The sequence below is a fragment of the Borostomias antarcticus genome (assembly GCF_949987555.1).
Source record: "Borostomias antarcticus genome assembly, chromosome: 18".
NCBI lineage: Eukaryota > Metazoa > Chordata > Actinopteri > Stomiiformes > Stomiidae > Borostomias > Borostomias antarcticus.
In genome coordinates this window covers 4,368,338-4,385,837 of record NC_140251.1, presented here as the reverse complement: position 1 = coordinate 4,385,837, position 17,500 = coordinate 4,368,338, and the positions used below count along the sequence as shown (strand labels likewise).

Below are 17,500 nucleotides of genomic sequence, written 5' to 3'. Positions count from 1 at the left end.
TCCCGGGGGATGATTGAACTAGTGTCTGGGCGGCTCCGTGCCATCAAGCACCATACTGTAGAGACTGATAAAACCTACAGTCAGGCAGGGTGATGGAGAAGGTTCTCTCTCTCTCTCTCTCTCTCTCTCTCTCTCTCTCTCCCCCTCCCTCCTTCCTCCACTGTTCTTACTTCGTTGCTTCCTGGTTTACCCATTTCAATGACTCTGACATTGAGGCTGCAGGAGAGCTCACATATAGTAGCTGGGCTCCATTTATCCAGTCAGAATAGAGCCATCTATCCTGTCCTCAGGCCTTCCCCGAAAACACTACTGTTATCCCCTGAGGCCATCAGCCAGCACAGCAGTTTCAAGAAAATAACACCAATGACATTTGGACAGTCAGACTCCATTCAATCTACGTCAGCATAAGGGTTTCTGGAGTAAGAGAGTCAAAAATCAGTGGGGTTGTTAGATCAGGCAAGTGATTCTCTGTCTAACCTCCATTTTCATCCAATTTTGAAAACCCTCACAACTCTGTGAAGAATGTGCCTTTGATTTTGAGATAGCTTCTTTCAATGTGGGCCTTTGGTTTCTTGAGAGATCTTGAGAGGCTGGGTTGAAGTTTTTTTTTAAACTTTATTACAGAACGCTGGAAATGTGCTCTCCTGCTAAGAAGGAATACTGTAGCTATATGCCCAGTATTCATATCCAGTATGGCTGCCTTGACTAAACTGTCTCTTATTATTCACACTGGAACATATTGCCTCATACATCAGTTATATTGCCTCATACATCAGAAACCTACATTTTGCATCATCTCAAATCTGAAAACATATAGATGAACCCACAAAGCTGTTTGTTAGCTAACAGTGACAGGTAATTCACTGAGCAAAGAGAGCGTATCCACACTGCCACACATATGGGCCAGATGCAGCACTTATGGATTAGTTCCAGCCCATATGGCCCATATAATAATAATAATAATAATAATTCACTTTATTTATATAGCACCTTAAAACAATGTTACAAAGTGCTTCACAAACAAAATAAAGCAAGACCAAAAACATTGTACTGTATGAGAAAAAATAAGAAGCACTTAAACTAACAACAACAACAACATAAAATACAATAAAAGTGAAGAAAGTAATGTTAATAAAATAAAATAAAAATACAAAAATACTATGACATGAATAAAAACTACTATGAAAAGCTTTTACATATGAGTTCTGAGAAAAGACTTAAAAGATTTAGCTTATCTGAGACTCTCAGGGGGGAGTTTAACAACTGAGGGGCAAGGCAACAAGCCCTGTAACCTTCCGTGATAAGGCAGGTTTTTGGAATAGCCAGGAGACCTCTACCCGAGGGTACGGAGCACTAATAAGCGACACTGACGGAGTGGAGGGGTCGGGGTGAACTCTAATTCTCCAGATACCCTCACAGCCCTCAGGGCTCATTAGAGCCCACAGCCGTCATTCTTCACCCCCAACATGAGAGGCATAAGTTTACGTCTCTGGGGTCTCCTCACAGCCACTCCACAACTGTCAGACACACACACACACACACACACACACACACGGGGATGGGGGGGTGAGTCGGCCAGAAACAAGTGTCACTGGGCCTTTCTCTCGTACATACACCCCGGCAGTGTAAACTGTTCGATTTACAGCACACTGACTGTGTTTGGTGAAATTCACTTAGTCTGACACTTGTGTCTTTAGCTCTCCCGTTCGTTTAGTCACACCCTGGACTAAATGTAGGGCGCTGATGATGTCAGAGAGAGAGAGGAACCGCTCTCTGTGTGTCATGTTTGCTGTGTGAGTGCCCTCTATACTTAATAGCTATGAAAGCCCTGTTTGTCAGCCCAATTAAACAACTAATTTAGCTGTTGTGTGTGCTTGTCCGATTAATTATTCATCCTATTTTAAAGTCTGAAATCATACTGTACTCTTAAGTGTGTGTGTGTGGGTGCGTGCGTGCGTGCGTGTGTGCAAGCGTACACAGATCCATATATATCCCTGGCTGGCGTTAATGCTCTCTGGAGCGTGGGGGCGGAGCCTGGGCGGAGCGGCGGGCTGACAGGGAGGCTGGCGGCGCACTGATTCATCGGGCAGCGAACCGTATTTCACCTAGTTGGGATTTTCTTATTCGCATCGAGATTGCTTTGGATATGTCTTTCCATTAGGCAGAGGGAAGATGTCACCACTTCCTCGGACCGTTTATGTTTTATGACCGTCGTCCTGCCATAAACCCCCCCCCCAACCTGCCGACACCGCTGCTCTTATCAGTGACAGATGACGGGAGTGTCACCGCCCGACTGTCCTCCCTGCTAGTCAGAGCCGTTTCAATAAACACACTGATGCTTTCATGGACTCATATGCTAGAAGTCTGGGATGGCGGCGGTGGGCCTCACACACACACACACACACACACACACACACACTTACACGCAGTGCTGATAGGAGAGCGGAGGGGGAATTCCAGGTGGGACTGCTCCCCCTGGAGGTCCGTGTTGGTCGAATCGGAACCGTGTCACGCTGTGCTCTGTGTGGGTAATCTGCTCAGCCCTTTCTCGTGTCATACAAAGCTTATCAGTTAATTAGCCGTGACCGGTTAAGAGAGCCGGGGTTCTGTATGAGCTCTGTTGATGAATGACCGTCTGTCTGACCCGTCTCTGGTGGAGACAGGGAGCTCAGCGTTCTGAGCCCGATGTGTTCTAAGGGCTCATTTAGGACTAGACGCTCTCTCCAATGTCCTCTGAATGCAGCATGTTTGCTTATCGGCAGAGCTGCTGTTGATAGTGTGATTGCTGTACTGCGGATCATCTACAGGTGGCCAACGATGATTGGTGGACAGTGCTCGTTATCTCGAACATGTCTTAGCAGTGTGTGTGTGTGTGTGTGTGTGTGTGTGTGTGTGGTCGTCTAACCCTTTGCCCTGTCTCTCTGGTCTCCTGTGTTGCAGCTGTGTGGCTGTGGCCTGCTGGGCGTCGGCGTGTGGTTGTCCGTGTCCCAGGGCAGCTTCGCCACCTTCTCGCCGTCCTTCCCGGCGCTCTCCGCCGCCAACATGGTCATCGCCCTCGGCGCCATCGTCATGGTGACGGGGTTCCTGGGCTGCCTGGGCGCCATTAAGGAGAACAAGTGCCTGCTTCTGAGCGTGAGTCGCCGCTATTACACCTGACGCATATTCACAGATGCAAAACACACCAGTGGGTACTTTAGACAGCAGCAGTGTTTGTTGTGGTCTGTAGATGCTGCCCAGTCCTCAGCAGAGCGGAGCTAACAAGCTCGATGGGCAGGGGGTAAGGGAAAGTGGGGGGGGTTAGGGTTGTGTGTGTGTGTGTTGGGGGGGGGGTGTAAGGGTTGCTGGCATCATCAGACCTGAGGGGCCCCCAGAGACAAAGTGACCACGACCATCGGATACACTGTGTACTCTGGAAATTGGGCCATGTTCAATTATTGAACACATTTTTTGTGGATGTTTGAAAGGAGAAGGCATGTGTACTGTAGGTTTGGGGCAAAATTGCTTCAAACTTTAACATCAGCATGCAGGCACAGTTTGAGTTGGGGTAAGTGATTGATTGATTGATTGATTGATTGATTGATTGATTGATTGATTGATTGATTGATTGATTGATTGATTGATTGATTGATCGATTGATCGATTGATCGATTGATCGATCGATCGATCGATTATACTTTATTGTTTCCAAGGGAAACTTGTCTTGGGCACAGCATCACATTGCGTTATTAGCATTTGACAAACAACACGTTACACAGGACACAACAGAACAACAAAAACAGGAACAGACCATCGAGAACAACAATCGTCATTGACAGCACATTGCCCAATTGCACTAGAGTTAAACAGTAAAGTGCAAGTGCTAAGGTGTAAGATCTACTCAACATGCGTGATCCCTTAAAGCTCCCTGCACCAAACCCTCAGCCCTAGCCTCCTGCTCTAGAACTGCCCTGTAAAGAGAGCCTGGGACTCCAACAGACACCTCTGTCATAAATAATACCTTATTAATAAACCTGTATTCCAGATCACTTTTAATTCTAATCGAACTTGGGGTTGGTCATTATTTTTCACAGGACCTGGGGAGATAATTCATTAATAATCATTGTTTTGAGTGGGGCTGTCTGTGGATTGTAGTCTGCTAGTCTGCCTGTCAGTCTCTGTCTGCCTGTCAGTCTCTGTTTGTCTGTCTCTCTGTCTGTCAGTCTCTGTGTCTGTCTGTCTGTCTGTCTGTCTGTCTGTCTGTGTGAGTCCAGAGAACATCACAGAGGTGTTGTGCCTTCAAGGGATTAGACAGATCTGTCAGACAGGTTTCCTCTCAAGTTATTGTGTGAACGACTCTCTTTGGATTTGAAATATTCAGAGGCCAAAGAACCCAGGGCATCACTTTCCCTTTTTGCATCAGAAATTCACCGAACTGAAGCACATTTGATAGATACTTCTGACCTGAAAATGTACAAACCCCACCCCTGCACAGCACCACATCAAAAACATGTGTGTAGTGCTTACACAAACACACACACACACACACACACACACACACCTGTCTTTCTCTCACACACCTGTCTTTCTCTCTCTCTCTCACTCTCTCTCTCTCTCTCTCTCTCTCTCTCTCTCTCATTAACACACACAGACATCTGTTAAAACAATTACCGCCGACACGGTGAGATGAAACATTTTCAGTTTGTTTTTTAAGCGTGAAATGAATGGGCTTTGCGCGGGGGCAGGGGGGGGGGGGCTGACAGGCAATTCTAATTGACGTGTGATTTGTTGACGGCGGGGGGGGGGGGGGGACGCAGACGCGGTTTACTTCGTAGAGTTTTTTTTTCTGCTCCTCTTGCCGCCCACTGCGAGATGCCCATGATGCCCATGCCTAAATATTGTATGGACCATGACACAAATAATTAACGGACCATGACACAAATAATTAATAGATGTTTCTAAAACCGTCTCCCATGCTGATAAAATGGGCTTTGGTAAATATTTAGCTGAGGACGAGAAAAAAGGATAGGAGAAGGCAAAGCGCAGGGGTGCGTGGGGAATGAAACTGAGTGGGAATTAAGCTGCCTTCTCTCACATGCCCACAGGAAATAATTCTGTCGTCTCCTCCCCCCTCCCCCCCTCTGTCTCTCTCCTTCCCTCCATCTCCCTGTCTCATAGTTCTTCATCGTCCTGCTGATCATCCTGCTAGCAGAGCTGATACTGCTCATCCTGTTCTTTGTCTATTCAGATAAGGTAAGCAGATTTTCACACCCCCTGGTGAATATGCCTGACAGTCTGTGTGCGGTACCCCATGGTCCACAAATGACTTCCACTGACTGATTTATTGTTAAAAAGCAAAGAACGTACATTATACACACTCAGAAAACCTCGACCTTAAAAGCAATTACACTTCATGTATTATTTATTATTATTACACGGCTCTCTGAAATATTTGATTCTGATTGGACATTCTACCGGTGAATTATTTCTCGATAATTCACTGGCTACGAGCAATTTTCTCCGCTGCTAAGGGCAACACATTGTATGTCTATGGCCGACTGTTGAAAGTTGTCTGAAAGTTTGAACATTCTAAACAATAACGGTTTGGCTGTTGTAGCCTATGCTCAATCTCTGAAGAAGTACAAGGAACCATTTCGTTGGCAAAATAAAATGTGTAGTCATATTAGTAATAATGTTGTTGATAAGTAGCCATGTAATAAGCGTGATAAGGTATGGCCAGCCGGTGATTATGGTAAAAGAAGAGTCATTTAGTGCCTCGGCTTCACCTCTGGGCTCTTCTGTTTCCATAATCACCGCCTGGCCAGACATTATCCCGCACTCACAACAGCTAGTTCCGACCGCGCATTGTGATTGGCCAAGATACATTTGGAGCCGATAACCACGATATACCAACGGGAAAATCACTGGTAAAGGAAGAAGACCGGTATGTACCTGCATTGAAGCCATCCTTCCAGAAAGTCCGTTGAAGTAACTACAATCTTCCAATCCAGTCTGCTCCAAGCGTGTTTGTTATCATATTTTTTTCCCCTTCACTACAGTGAGTGAGTGGGGGATTGTGGGAAATGTGGTTATTAAAACGGAGTGCCGATTTTATCATGACAAGAGGGGCCGCCAAATTTCTGATTTATCTCATGTAGCTTTAAACCAGGACAAAATTGAAATATTGATCATTGGCGAAAAGGATGAAAGAGAGAGACTATCAGTGCACTTAAAAGCACTGTCACCGTCTCTCTGCTCCCCTGCTGAGCAGGTAACTCATATCTTTAATCTCTCCTTACTTACTCCTTACCCTTCCTTCATAAGGGTGATTGTGAAAGTTGTGACCCAAATAATTACAGACTGATTTCTAAATTGTCTTGTCAGGCTAAAATCTTGGAATCCTTAGTCTATCAACAACTCAAGATATTCCTTTCAGCTCACTCTGTTTTCAGCCCACAGCCCACTTCAGTCAGGGTCAGGCCTCCGCACAGCACCGTCTCTGCTGTCACTTTGGTTTTAAATGATAATGTCAATGCCTTGGACGGGGAATAAGCCAATGTGCAGCCATCCTTGTGGATCTCTCCAAGGCATTTGACACTGTTGTTCATTCTTTGCTCTTACACATTGGTTTTAGCTCTGGTGCCTTTTCCTGGTTCCAGAACTATCTTTCTGCTCGGCAGCAGTCTGTGACCTTGGGATCCATTCAGTCAGAGTTTCTGTCGATTACTAAGGGTGTCTGTCCTCCAAGGTTCAAATTTGGATCCTGTTCTCTTCACAATTTATATCAACAATATTTTTTCATCTTTATCAAACTGTCATGCCCATCTGTATGCAGATGATACAATATATAGTGTATACATATATATAGTATAGTATTGCTGATTCTGCTGATCTAGCTGTAGAAAATCTGCAGTTATCTTTCGATAATCTTCAAATTGCTTTCACCGATCTCAAACTTGTTCTTAATGCTCAGAAAACATTTAAAAACATCAAAAAAAAAGTGTGTTGTTCTCCAAGGTTACAGTAAAGTTGACAGTCGGTCTGACTTCTGTATTTCAATTAATAGTGGATCCCTTATTGAGAGAGTTCCAGGCTATAAATATCTAGGTATATGGATTGATGAGAAGCTCACTTTTAAAACCCACATAGATAAGCTTGTCAACAAACTCAGGCAAAAAATTTATTATCTCTACAAAAATAAATCGAATGTTCCGCCTTGTAGAAAAAGAGTTATTGAAGCTGTTTTATATCTGTGCTTGATTATGGTGATGTTATCTGTAGGCAAGTCTCTGCTTCTATTCTTAAGGCCTTAGATGCTGTTTACCACTCTGGCATTAGGTTTATTACTGGAGATCCCTACAGCACTCATCATTGTATTCTGTATGCTAATGTTGGATGGTCTTCCCTTTACCAGAGATGTGATTAGCATATGCATATTGTTTTCTATAAGGCCCTTCTTGGTAAACTTCCATCTTACATCACCTCAATGCTTGTCCAGTCCTCCGGCCCACATCACACTCGGTCCTGTGACCGGCTCCTTTTAGACATCCCGAGAGTTCGAGCTGAACTGGGTAAATCTGCGTTTTCGTTTTATGCTCCTTCCATCTATTTTTAGGGAAAGTACTATGTGCTACATTGATTTGTATGAATGGTGCTATATAAATAAAATGACATTGACATTGGCATTGCCATTCTGACGAGGATTAAAAACACAATAAAGTCTGGTGACTTATTTCCATTGTGGTCCTCTTCAGACAAGCAAGATGTGCAACGTACAATTGCGAAATACTGCAAAGACATTGTGCAAAGAATATTCATCCTGAGTGAGACATCATAAAATTACCCTCTAACTCTAATTGTCAAAAAAATTACACACTACAACGAATGACAAACCTATTTGTGCCCTACGTAGATAGTCACGTATGCAAGGATGTCTTAAAGCTGGATTGCCCCTTGGCCATGTTTATCTTTGTGGGCAGACTGTTCTATAATACTGCAGCTGAGTAGGAAAGTGACCTGACCATAAGTGTTAAAGGCGTAGTGTGCTTTTGTGACATTTAGCCCTATTTGTGGTCTGTCTACCATGAGCCTGCAACATAGAGACCATAATTTCACTGATTGTTCCAGTATTGAGCTAGCTTAATGTGTGGGAAAAACTGATACATTTTCTGAGACAGGAAGCACAGGGTGTAATCTTACCATTATGCTCTCCTGTGAAATGTATTGCAATCCAAATATTTATATGTGACCCCAGGTGCTTGTTTTTGCTGCTCCCATGGAGGACTACTGTGCAAGTTATGCAAAGCACATAAAAATATTTGGATTGCGATACATTTCACAGGAGAGCATCACTCTTTGTTCTACTCTGAGCCATCCCAGACTCTTAAAAGTCAAGTAGAACAAATACTATCTATCTATCTATCTATCTGTCTGTCTGTCTGTCTGTCTGTCTGTCTGTCTGTCTGTCTGTCTGTCTGTCTGTCTGTCTGTCTGTCTGTCTGTCTGTCTGTCTATCTCTATCTTTTAAAACATGCTGAACTTGATATGTTCCTCTTTTAAAGTGTGTGCCCCCCTGCGGGAGGTTAAGTGTCCTGACTCATGCAGAGAACCTCCGGGTCAGAGGTCAGGCCACACAATGCAGCTCCCCTCCGGCCAGCTGCCTGACTGTAATTGACCTACAGCTCTCTCTCTCTCTCAGCCCTCTCTATCTCTCTGTCTGCCGTCCTCCCAGCGCTCCAGAACTGCGTTTCCCATGACCCCAGGGTCAGGCCGGGGCTGTGTGCTGCTATGCAGGGCCACGCTCTCAGTGCTGGGGTGCGGGTTGAGTGCCAGTATGTAGGCTGCTGTCTCTATGAGAACATTTGACGGCATGTAAAGCTCTGAAGGTGACTGACATCCATGGGAGAGAGGAGATTCGTTCCGATCCCTCACGCAAGTGCCCCAGACATGTCCAAGCCACCCACTGTAGACAAATGTTTTTGTGTAGGTCAGATTGCACTCAGATAAATGTTTTTTTTTGTGTGTAGGTCAGATGGCACAGCGCTTACTTACTCCTTTTTTCAAGGGTATTGTTGAGAGGACGCAACACCTAACCCGCACGACGAAGAAGAATAAGGGCATGGTAGATTCCAGTCTTCTTGTTTCGCTCAGTCTTCTCCCTTGGGCACAGAAGCTAATTCCTTCTTTGTTTTCATCTTATTCCTCAGATTTAGTCTCTCAGCCAGATAAAGGAATTCATTTAGCGGTCAATCCCATCCCAGATTTCAATCTTTGGCTGTCTCACAGGAGTAATTATGTCTGTGGTCTTATCATAGTTAAATTAAGTTGCAGCTTAGCATCCAGAATCTGAAGCCAGAGCTTTTTAATGGAATACTAATGGAAACTTCTTGACTTCTCACTGGCAGCAGCTAGCCACCTGTGAAGGGAGGGATGGAGAGAGGGAGTGAGGAGGAAGAGATGGGGAGAGAAGGAGGGACTGTGTGTGTGTGTGTGTGTGTGTGTGTGTGTGTGTGTGTGTGTGTGTGTGTGTGTGAGAGAGATAGGTAACGAGAGAGAGAGGGAGAGAGAAGGAGAGAGAGGGATAGAGAGAGAAAGAGGTAAAGAGAGAGAGAGAAATAGGTCAAGAGAGAGACGGGGGGGAGAATGAGGGAGAGAGAGAGTGAGAGAGAAAGGTAAAGAGAGAGAGCGAGAGAAAGAGGTAAAGAGAGAGAGAGAAATAGGTCAAGAGAGAGACGGGGGGGGGGAGAATGAGGGAGAGAGAGCGAGCGAGAGAGAGAGAAAAGCAGAGCTGTGGTCTCGACCTGTACTGAATATGAGTCTGCATCAGCAGAGCTTCCAAACTACAGAGTTGAGAATACCGGGTCACTCCCCCCAGCTAGTTCCAGTCAATAGACCCCAGTGTATTATGCCTTTATGCTTCCTCTATCTGAGGAGAGGATTGTGTGTTTGTGCTCCATCAGAGTTAATAGGACATGGAACCATCCCAACGCTGATGCCCTGGAATATTTCTGCCTTTATTGGCCTGGCAAAGTCATTGGAGTGTGAAGCTGTTACCGCAATTGGTGCGCTATTGGACTATAGATAACTGTCACTGTGTTGTACCAGAGAGTCTAGACTCAGGAAATTGTTGGCCCCCATTGTTACCCAGACAGTGTCCCATGTTAGGGGATGGAAGCAGAGCAGGGCGGAGAGGATATGAGTTGTGTATCAATCAGAAAGAGCCTAAACATATGAACATATTGATTTCATGCCTCCATCCCACCTTCTCCCCAGTGAGATATTGTACAGTAAAGCACGGCTCTGCCATCAGAGGAATGCTAATTCATTTCTACTATTTGATCTTCAAATCATAAGGCATTTTATTAACAAGCCTGAAGATACACACACCCCAGAACTCTGTTGGCTGCCTTTAAAAAGATATCAATAGAGGCCATAAAATAGACCTGTTACTGTTTCAAATGCATAATGAGCATGGTGAGCATGGTGTTGTCCCACATGGCGACATGCTGCTCCCTTACAGACTCGGAGCCTTATAGAGCATCAACTTCTGGCTGACTGAAGTGCCAGGATTCGTTCCATTCCAGGAATGTGTTTCCTTCCATGTGCCCTCATTCAATTTCCTACAGGTCAGGCAGGATTTCAGATGGAATTGACTAGGTACTCTAGGTGTAAACAACAACAGCAACAACATGTAAACTGCCCTCCCAACCCCTCCTCGCGCCTCTGCTCTGATTAAACTCCGGTCTCTAGGCTGTGGGCCTGTAGTGGCCAGTGGCCCACCATATGATTGAAGCAGATGGCCACAGCCCAGATTATTATCCATTTCATGGGTTATTCTGTAATTCTGTAATTCTTTATATCATATTCTTAAGAAATAAATATTATTTCCTGTATTTTCTTTAAAATGATATTCCACAGCAGCCGACTATTTTATTTACTTTATTCTGTAATTAACAAACTTTTTTCTAGATTCATTCTCTGTTTATTCTGTAATCTTTAAACTAAGTGGCTTTTCTGGTAAAGTTAAGTGCTTTTTTAAGCAACATTTACTGTATGTCACAGATTAGGGCTGTGTAGTCAGGTAATTGTCCTTCAGGGCTTGTGGTCAAAACATGTACAGTAGTCATGGTAAGGGTGAAACACGTACAGTAGTCATGGTAAGGGTGAAACACGTACAGTAGTCATGGTAAGGGTGAAACACGTACAGTAGTCATGGTAAGGGTACTTTGTTGAGGATGCTGAGGTAATGGTCACGTGGTTTGGGGTGGAAACTCCTCTACCATGGGATGCTACAGTAGTCCAGGCTACAGTAGGTCAGATGAAGATATACATGTATTAGCTAGTCTGCGGAAGGGGGATCTGGCGGAGTGGTGCTTGGCTGGAAGGGGTTGAGGAGGGAGGGAGGGAGGGAGGGAGGGAGGGAGGGAGGGAGGGAGGGAGGGAGGGGGCAGCCGGCGGGTGGAAGACCCCGGCAGCAGCGCTAGCACTCAACTGGAAGAGCCCCTCTGGTGTACCCATCACACTGTGAGCTGGACAGTAATACAGTACAGTAAAGCCCCAGTCATGCATTATTAATCTACCAATGATTACAGTAGGAGTGCCCCCCTCTACCCCCGGGCCATGGCTCCGTGCCCACACTCGGGGGTCCAAGCCCGGTCCGGGCCCTCTGCCAGCTCCGTGAAGAGGGAAAGAGGGGGGACCGCTGGGCCTGATGCCCAGGCTGGTGACCGGTGCCCAGTGGGCATCAGCCTCGCCAGCTCTCCTCTGCCAGCCTCTCAGCATGGGCACCCCTGACCGCCAGAGTGGACAGGTGGCGGCTACAGAGAAAGAGAAAGAGAGAGAGAGAGAGAGAGAGAGAGGAGGTGGCCGTATCTCTACAAGTATATCCTACAGCAGCAGGCAGACAGTAGGCAGGGGAGAGTACAGTATGTGCTCTATGATGTGGGCAGGGTATATCCTGACGGGTGTGAGGGGAGAGAGGGGGCCTTTGTGGGGGGCGAGCCGTAGAGGCCTGTATCCTCGGCTGAGCTGGATGAATGCTGGACTAAGCTATATCGTCCACTTTTCCTATGTGATCAGTCGACATGAAGGAACCTCATATTCACAGCCTCGTGAGACCATCCTGATCTCTTCAAGCTCACATTGTTTCACTCTGCACATCAGTCGGGCAAAGCTTGATAGAGATCCGTTTGTGCCCGATGAGAAAACGATGCGCCTTTCAGCATTCTTTGAGGAAATACTAGCAGCTACGACGGGCGTGGCGTAGGCGTGACGACGGCGAGAAGCAACTGTTCGTTCTAAAACAACAATGGCGGTGGAGGTTAGCTTTGATGCCGTTACAGCGTCAGTTATAGCCTATCTGAACTGTAGAGCATTTCTTAATTGAAAGAAAAGCAAAGAACGACACTGAAGGATTTTCTACACGGAAAATATGTTTTCGCTCTTCTCCCGACTGACAGTGATAGATGATTCATCCAATCACCTACCGAGTAGTTTTCAAAGTGCCTGGCCTTTTACAAACAATCTGCAACAAAGCTTTCCCAGATGTTTGTGGGAAACAAACCATCTGGCACGCGTCAAGTTATATGTATGCAGGCTATGAAGAATAAAATAAGGAAGCCTTATTCGACTCCCTGTCCAGGTAGAGGCACTCTGTGAAGTACAAAGTCCAGGGAGTACATTTTCTTTTTCAAATATTGGTCCAAGTGTATAGACCTTGAGGCCATAATGTTAGATAAGGATTTTAAACATTCCTCTCCGGATATGAAACTGATAAAGGAAGCATGACCCTTGGTGCTCAACTGTCTGGGGCAGGTTCACCTATCCACGGTGAAAAATGAACACAGTCATATGAAAGAAATAGAACCTGCACAGCCGTGACGCTGCAAAATCTAATTTACTAGGACATTTAGAGTTTCATTTTGATGAAATGACCTGAAGAAGAGGAAGCGCTCGAAACGTCCTAGTAAATGTGATGGTGGAGCATACTGTAACAAGTATGCACGTTCTATTTCTTTCATATGATCATGTTTTAACCCAGCACCCCACAAAGTGATGTGCGTATTCTTCATTTTTCTCATGAAAAGTGAACACAGCCCAGTGCTGCAGAGGTCAGACAGGGTGACACAGCTGAGGGAACAGCCAGACCTGCAGACGGATGTCCCCTCAGGTCCCCGGGCCATCAGCAAGCAGGCTGGCATCCATACTGCTCATCCTCCTCTCCCCCATCCTACTCCTAACCTCCTCCTCTTCCTCCTCCTTCTACTGTACTTCTACACCACGCCCTCCTCCTCCTCTTCACCAGTCACACCCTAACTAGCTGTTAGCTCCTCCTCTTCCTCCTCCTCCTGATTGGCTGGCTCCTCCAGTCCCCCTTGGCCCCCCAGTTTTTGCCAGAACTGCTGCCAGAAATACTCAGCAGAAGTCATTTCTCCATTCTCCAGGGCTTCTTAGTCTTAGACTAGGTTTCATTTGTGTCTGAAAATCCTGTATTTTCCACAAGGAGCTGCTCATTAATTTGAAAATGGTTCACTGGTTAATTATTATGTGGTATTTAATACATTCACAGTTCTGATACATTCCATATCAGTGAGTTATTAGAGTATTTTTACATGATAGAGTCTGTTTCTGGTGCTGTCAGACTGATGGATACCACTGTCACATCCTGTTGAGACAGGATTGGTCACAGGGAGCCATCATGAGTGGGCCTCAGAATGAGAAAGGTTTGCCAATCCTAGACGGGTTTTGATGAGCTCTGATAAAAGTTTCACTTCTACACGTTGCGTGATGTGACAGTTCCAAATTGGAAAACGGTGTAGTTCTGTTATCAGAGATTACTTCAGCCAAGCTCTGAATTAGAAAATAGGCTACCTCAGCTAAGAAGCCTTTCTGCCTGTTCCTTCTGGGGAGAGAAAATGGGTCAAAGTCGTAGCAGATCAAGACAACGTCTATTCCCAGAGGTTTTTTCTCCTGTTCGTTAGTGCTAAATCTAGATCATTGTGTTGCAATCTCAGACCTCTCGTCCACAAATAGAGTGTGCCGGAGAGGAGTGTTTGAAACAGAGCGGGCCGGCTGCGGGGTTAGGGCCGGTAGGTAGAGAGAGGGAGAGAGACCAGAGAGAGACCAGAGATTGATGATGCTGCTCTTCATCTCATGTCCCTGCTTTACAACTGATAGGCTTGTGGCCGCAAGCTCAGGTACTACACACACATGCACACGCACGCGCACACACACACAAACACACAGATCGACATCACTCCACTTTGGCATAGAGGAGAAGAGAAGATAGGACTGGAAATTAAATCGATATTTCTTCACTCTATATATTTTTTATATTTAATTTATATTTAATCTCTCTCTCTCCCTCTCATTATAAATGCTGTATATATGTATATATAATTGAAATGGGTTAGGTGTGATTAATCACATTTATAGCAGGTATGATTCTGATTATACTGTAGGCTACTCAGGTGAAAAATGAATTAGGCTATTTCTCATGTTTAATTCAGTGGCTAGTTTATTTACGTGAGTAAATATTAGATTTTCTCACTAACAAGCTACAGAACACAGCCGTGATAAATGTCTCATGCTGCTCTTTAAATTATTCATGTCATCACATGTTCACTGTGCCTGTAGTCTAACCACTCAACAAGTACTTCCTGACAAGCCGGTACATTCCAGTATTGTAGAGGCACTCTAATGTTCAGTGTTACCCTTAGAAGTACAGACAGTGTGTTCTTATGCTCTGATTCTCCTGGTGTCATGTGCCAATCATGTCCTGGTGCTCAGAACTTCTCAACGCTAATCTCCACCTGTTAGAGTGAGCAGCCAATCGCGGTGTTGAACAGTGTTCAGCTGAGCTTCCCTCTGTCGGAGCAGGAGGGTGGCGTCCCTCTGGTGTCTGTCTCCGTCAGCCCTGCCTCAGACGTTGGGGGGGAGGGGGATCTGCTTCTGACACTCTACAGTACACGTCTACTTAAGATTTTAATATGAGAAAAATGTCATGTCTCTTTCCTCTCCTCTGGAGAAATAATGTGTCTCCTATGGGACCTGCACTCTCTGGTTTATTACAGTGTTGTCCTGTATTATTAGCTTTCCAGTATTACAATCTTTCACGCCTCACTGGGCACTCAGCTCTAATTGTCGGTCTCATCAACAACACGTCGGATGAAATATCTCTGGCAGCCATGAAAATGGCCGCTGGTCGTAGTGGGTTGCATTGTACAGCGTCAGCTAAGAGGAAACTGTCTGGCCGGGCCAGAGGGCGTGTCAGAGCTCAGCCGTGGAGGGAGGAGCTATTGCCACTACTTCCTGTACATGAGATGGTACTGTGCCTGTGTTGGATGCTCTGATTGGTCCAATCAATCAAAGCTTTAATTGTATAGCGCATTTCATACCCAGAGGCAACACAATGCGCTTTACAGAGAACAAGGGAGGTGGGTATACGACCCACCCCTGCATATTCCAGAGGGTGTGTACTAACCTTGTTATCATTTATGCTTTGTGATTAATGCTGTTGTCTCTATCTCTCTCCCTCTCCCTCCCTCTCTCTCTCTGTCTCTCTGTCTCTCTCTCTCTCTCTCTCTCTCTCTGTCTCTCTCTGTGTCTCTCTCCCTAGGTCAGCGAGAATGCTAAGCAAGACCTGAAGGATGGTCTTGCTCTGTACAACACAGACAACAACGTGGGCCTGAGGAACGCTTGGAACATCATCCAGGCTGAGGTAGGTGACCTCGACCTGGGTGGAGAGAAACCTCCCTGGTGCTTTCCAAAGTCCTGAATGAGTCAGCTCACTGAAAATAACCGAATAACAGACACTTGAGGATGGGCTGTTGAGAGTGTTTGACAGTCAGTTATCCCAATCTCATTTCCTCTTTTGTAAAAATACAAAGCGTTATGGATCCTGTGTGTGTGGTTAAATTCAGGTGTTAATGAGGATATATGGATGTATAGGAGTCGTGGGAGTGATGGATGGTGAACTCACTCACTCGCACACACACACGCGCACACACAACCAATTCACCACAATCTAGGAACGATACATCAATCTATTTCTTTTAAGTCTTTGTCTGAATCCATTTTGCTGTAATTACAGTATTAAAACTGTATCCCCCAGAAGTGTTCTGTTCATTAAGTGTAGTCCTTGAACATTTCTGTTACATCAGCATCAACCTACAGTGGCTATAATTACAGCACTTACGAAGGCAACTTAGGAAAGTTTGTTTGAGTTCTTTTGGGACTCTTAGACAGGTGCCATTAATGCATCCAATGTGTTTGTGTGTGTGTGTGTGTGTGTGTGTGTGTGTGTGTGTGTGTGTGTGTGTGTGTGTGTGTGTGTTTGTGTTTGTGTTTGTGTGTGCATTTATGTGTGTGTACGTGTGTACGTGTGTGTGTGTGTGTGTGCGTGTGTGTGTGTGTGTGCGTATGTGTGTGTGCGTGTGTGTGTGTGTGCGTTTTGTGTGTACGTGTGTGTTTTGCATGTGCGTGTGCATGTGTGTGTACGTGTGTGTGCGTGTGCGTGTGTGTGTGTGTGTCCACAGTGGAAATGCTGTGGTGTGACAGGATATACTGACTGGCATGAGGCCCTGAAGGAGAAGATGGTTCCTGACCGCTGCTGCCAGGAACACTACCAGGAGTGCGGCCGCAACGCCACCAACATGTTCTGGAACAGGGTGAGCCACGGGGCATGGCAGGGTGCTGGGGACAGGGTGAGCCACGGGGCATGGCAGGGCGCTGGGGACAGGGTGAGCCACGGGGCATGGCAGGGCGCTGGGGACAAGGTGAGCCACGGGGCATGGCAGGGTGCTGGGGACAGGGTGAGCCACGGGGCATGGCAGGGCGCTGGGGACAAGGTGAGCCACGGGGCATGGCAGGGTGCTGGGGACAGGGTGAGCCACGGGGCATGGCAGGGCGCTGGGGACAGGGTGAGCCACGGGGCATGGCAGGGCGCTGGGGACAGGGTGAGCCACGGGGCATGGCAGGGCGCTGGGGACAGGGCGCTGGGGACAGGGTGAGCCACGGGGCATGGCAGGGCGCTGGGGACAGGGCGCTGGGGACAAGGTGAGCCACGGGGCATGGCAGGGCGCTGGGGACAGGGTGAGCCACGGGGCATGGCAGGGCGCTGGGGACTGAGGTCTAGGGTCCCCGGGGGGGCCTGGAGAGTACCTACTCAAATGGATGAGAAGGCGTGGATTACACTAATGCGTATTCGTCGGAAAAAGCGTACATTTTTCTCAGTTTGCGCCTATCAAATACACTACCCCGGGGAAAACGAGTGAACCCGGAGGCCTTAAAGTACTGTACGCCCTGAGCTACGTATTCCGACTAGAAATCCTGAGCAGCGTTGCTTTCAATCTTCCCAAAACGCCCATCTACTGTAATTGCAGATCGTTTTCATGGTTACAAATACGCAGCCGTGCAAATATGCATTAGTGTAATCCAGTCCTAACTGAAGATCTGCTGCTGTTGGTTAGTTTGTTTGCTAGTTAGCTGGTTGGTTCCATCCTAAGTGGTTAGAGTTTGTCTACTT

General features: G+C 46.4%; 1 protein-coding gene across 1 annotated transcript in view; it reads left to right on the top strand.

The window, feature by feature from the left end:
• The window catches only part of tspan9a (tetraspanin 9a), a gene marked incomplete at both ends in the record, with an annotated part of 86,451 nt that overhangs the window by 64,655 nt on the left and 4,296 nt on the right, over nucleotides 1-17,500 (top strand). Inside the window, 4 exons of the mRNA XM_084453187.1 lie at nucleotides 2,941-3,132; nucleotides 5,155-5,229; nucleotides 15,593-15,694; nucleotides 16,512-16,643. Coding sequence (XP_084309313.1) covers nucleotides 2,941-3,132; nucleotides 5,155-5,229; nucleotides 15,593-15,694; nucleotides 16,512-16,643 — 501 coding nt within the window. The remainder of the gene's footprint in view (nucleotides 1-2,940; nucleotides 3,133-5,154; nucleotides 5,230-15,592; nucleotides 15,695-16,511; nucleotides 16,644-17,500) is intronic.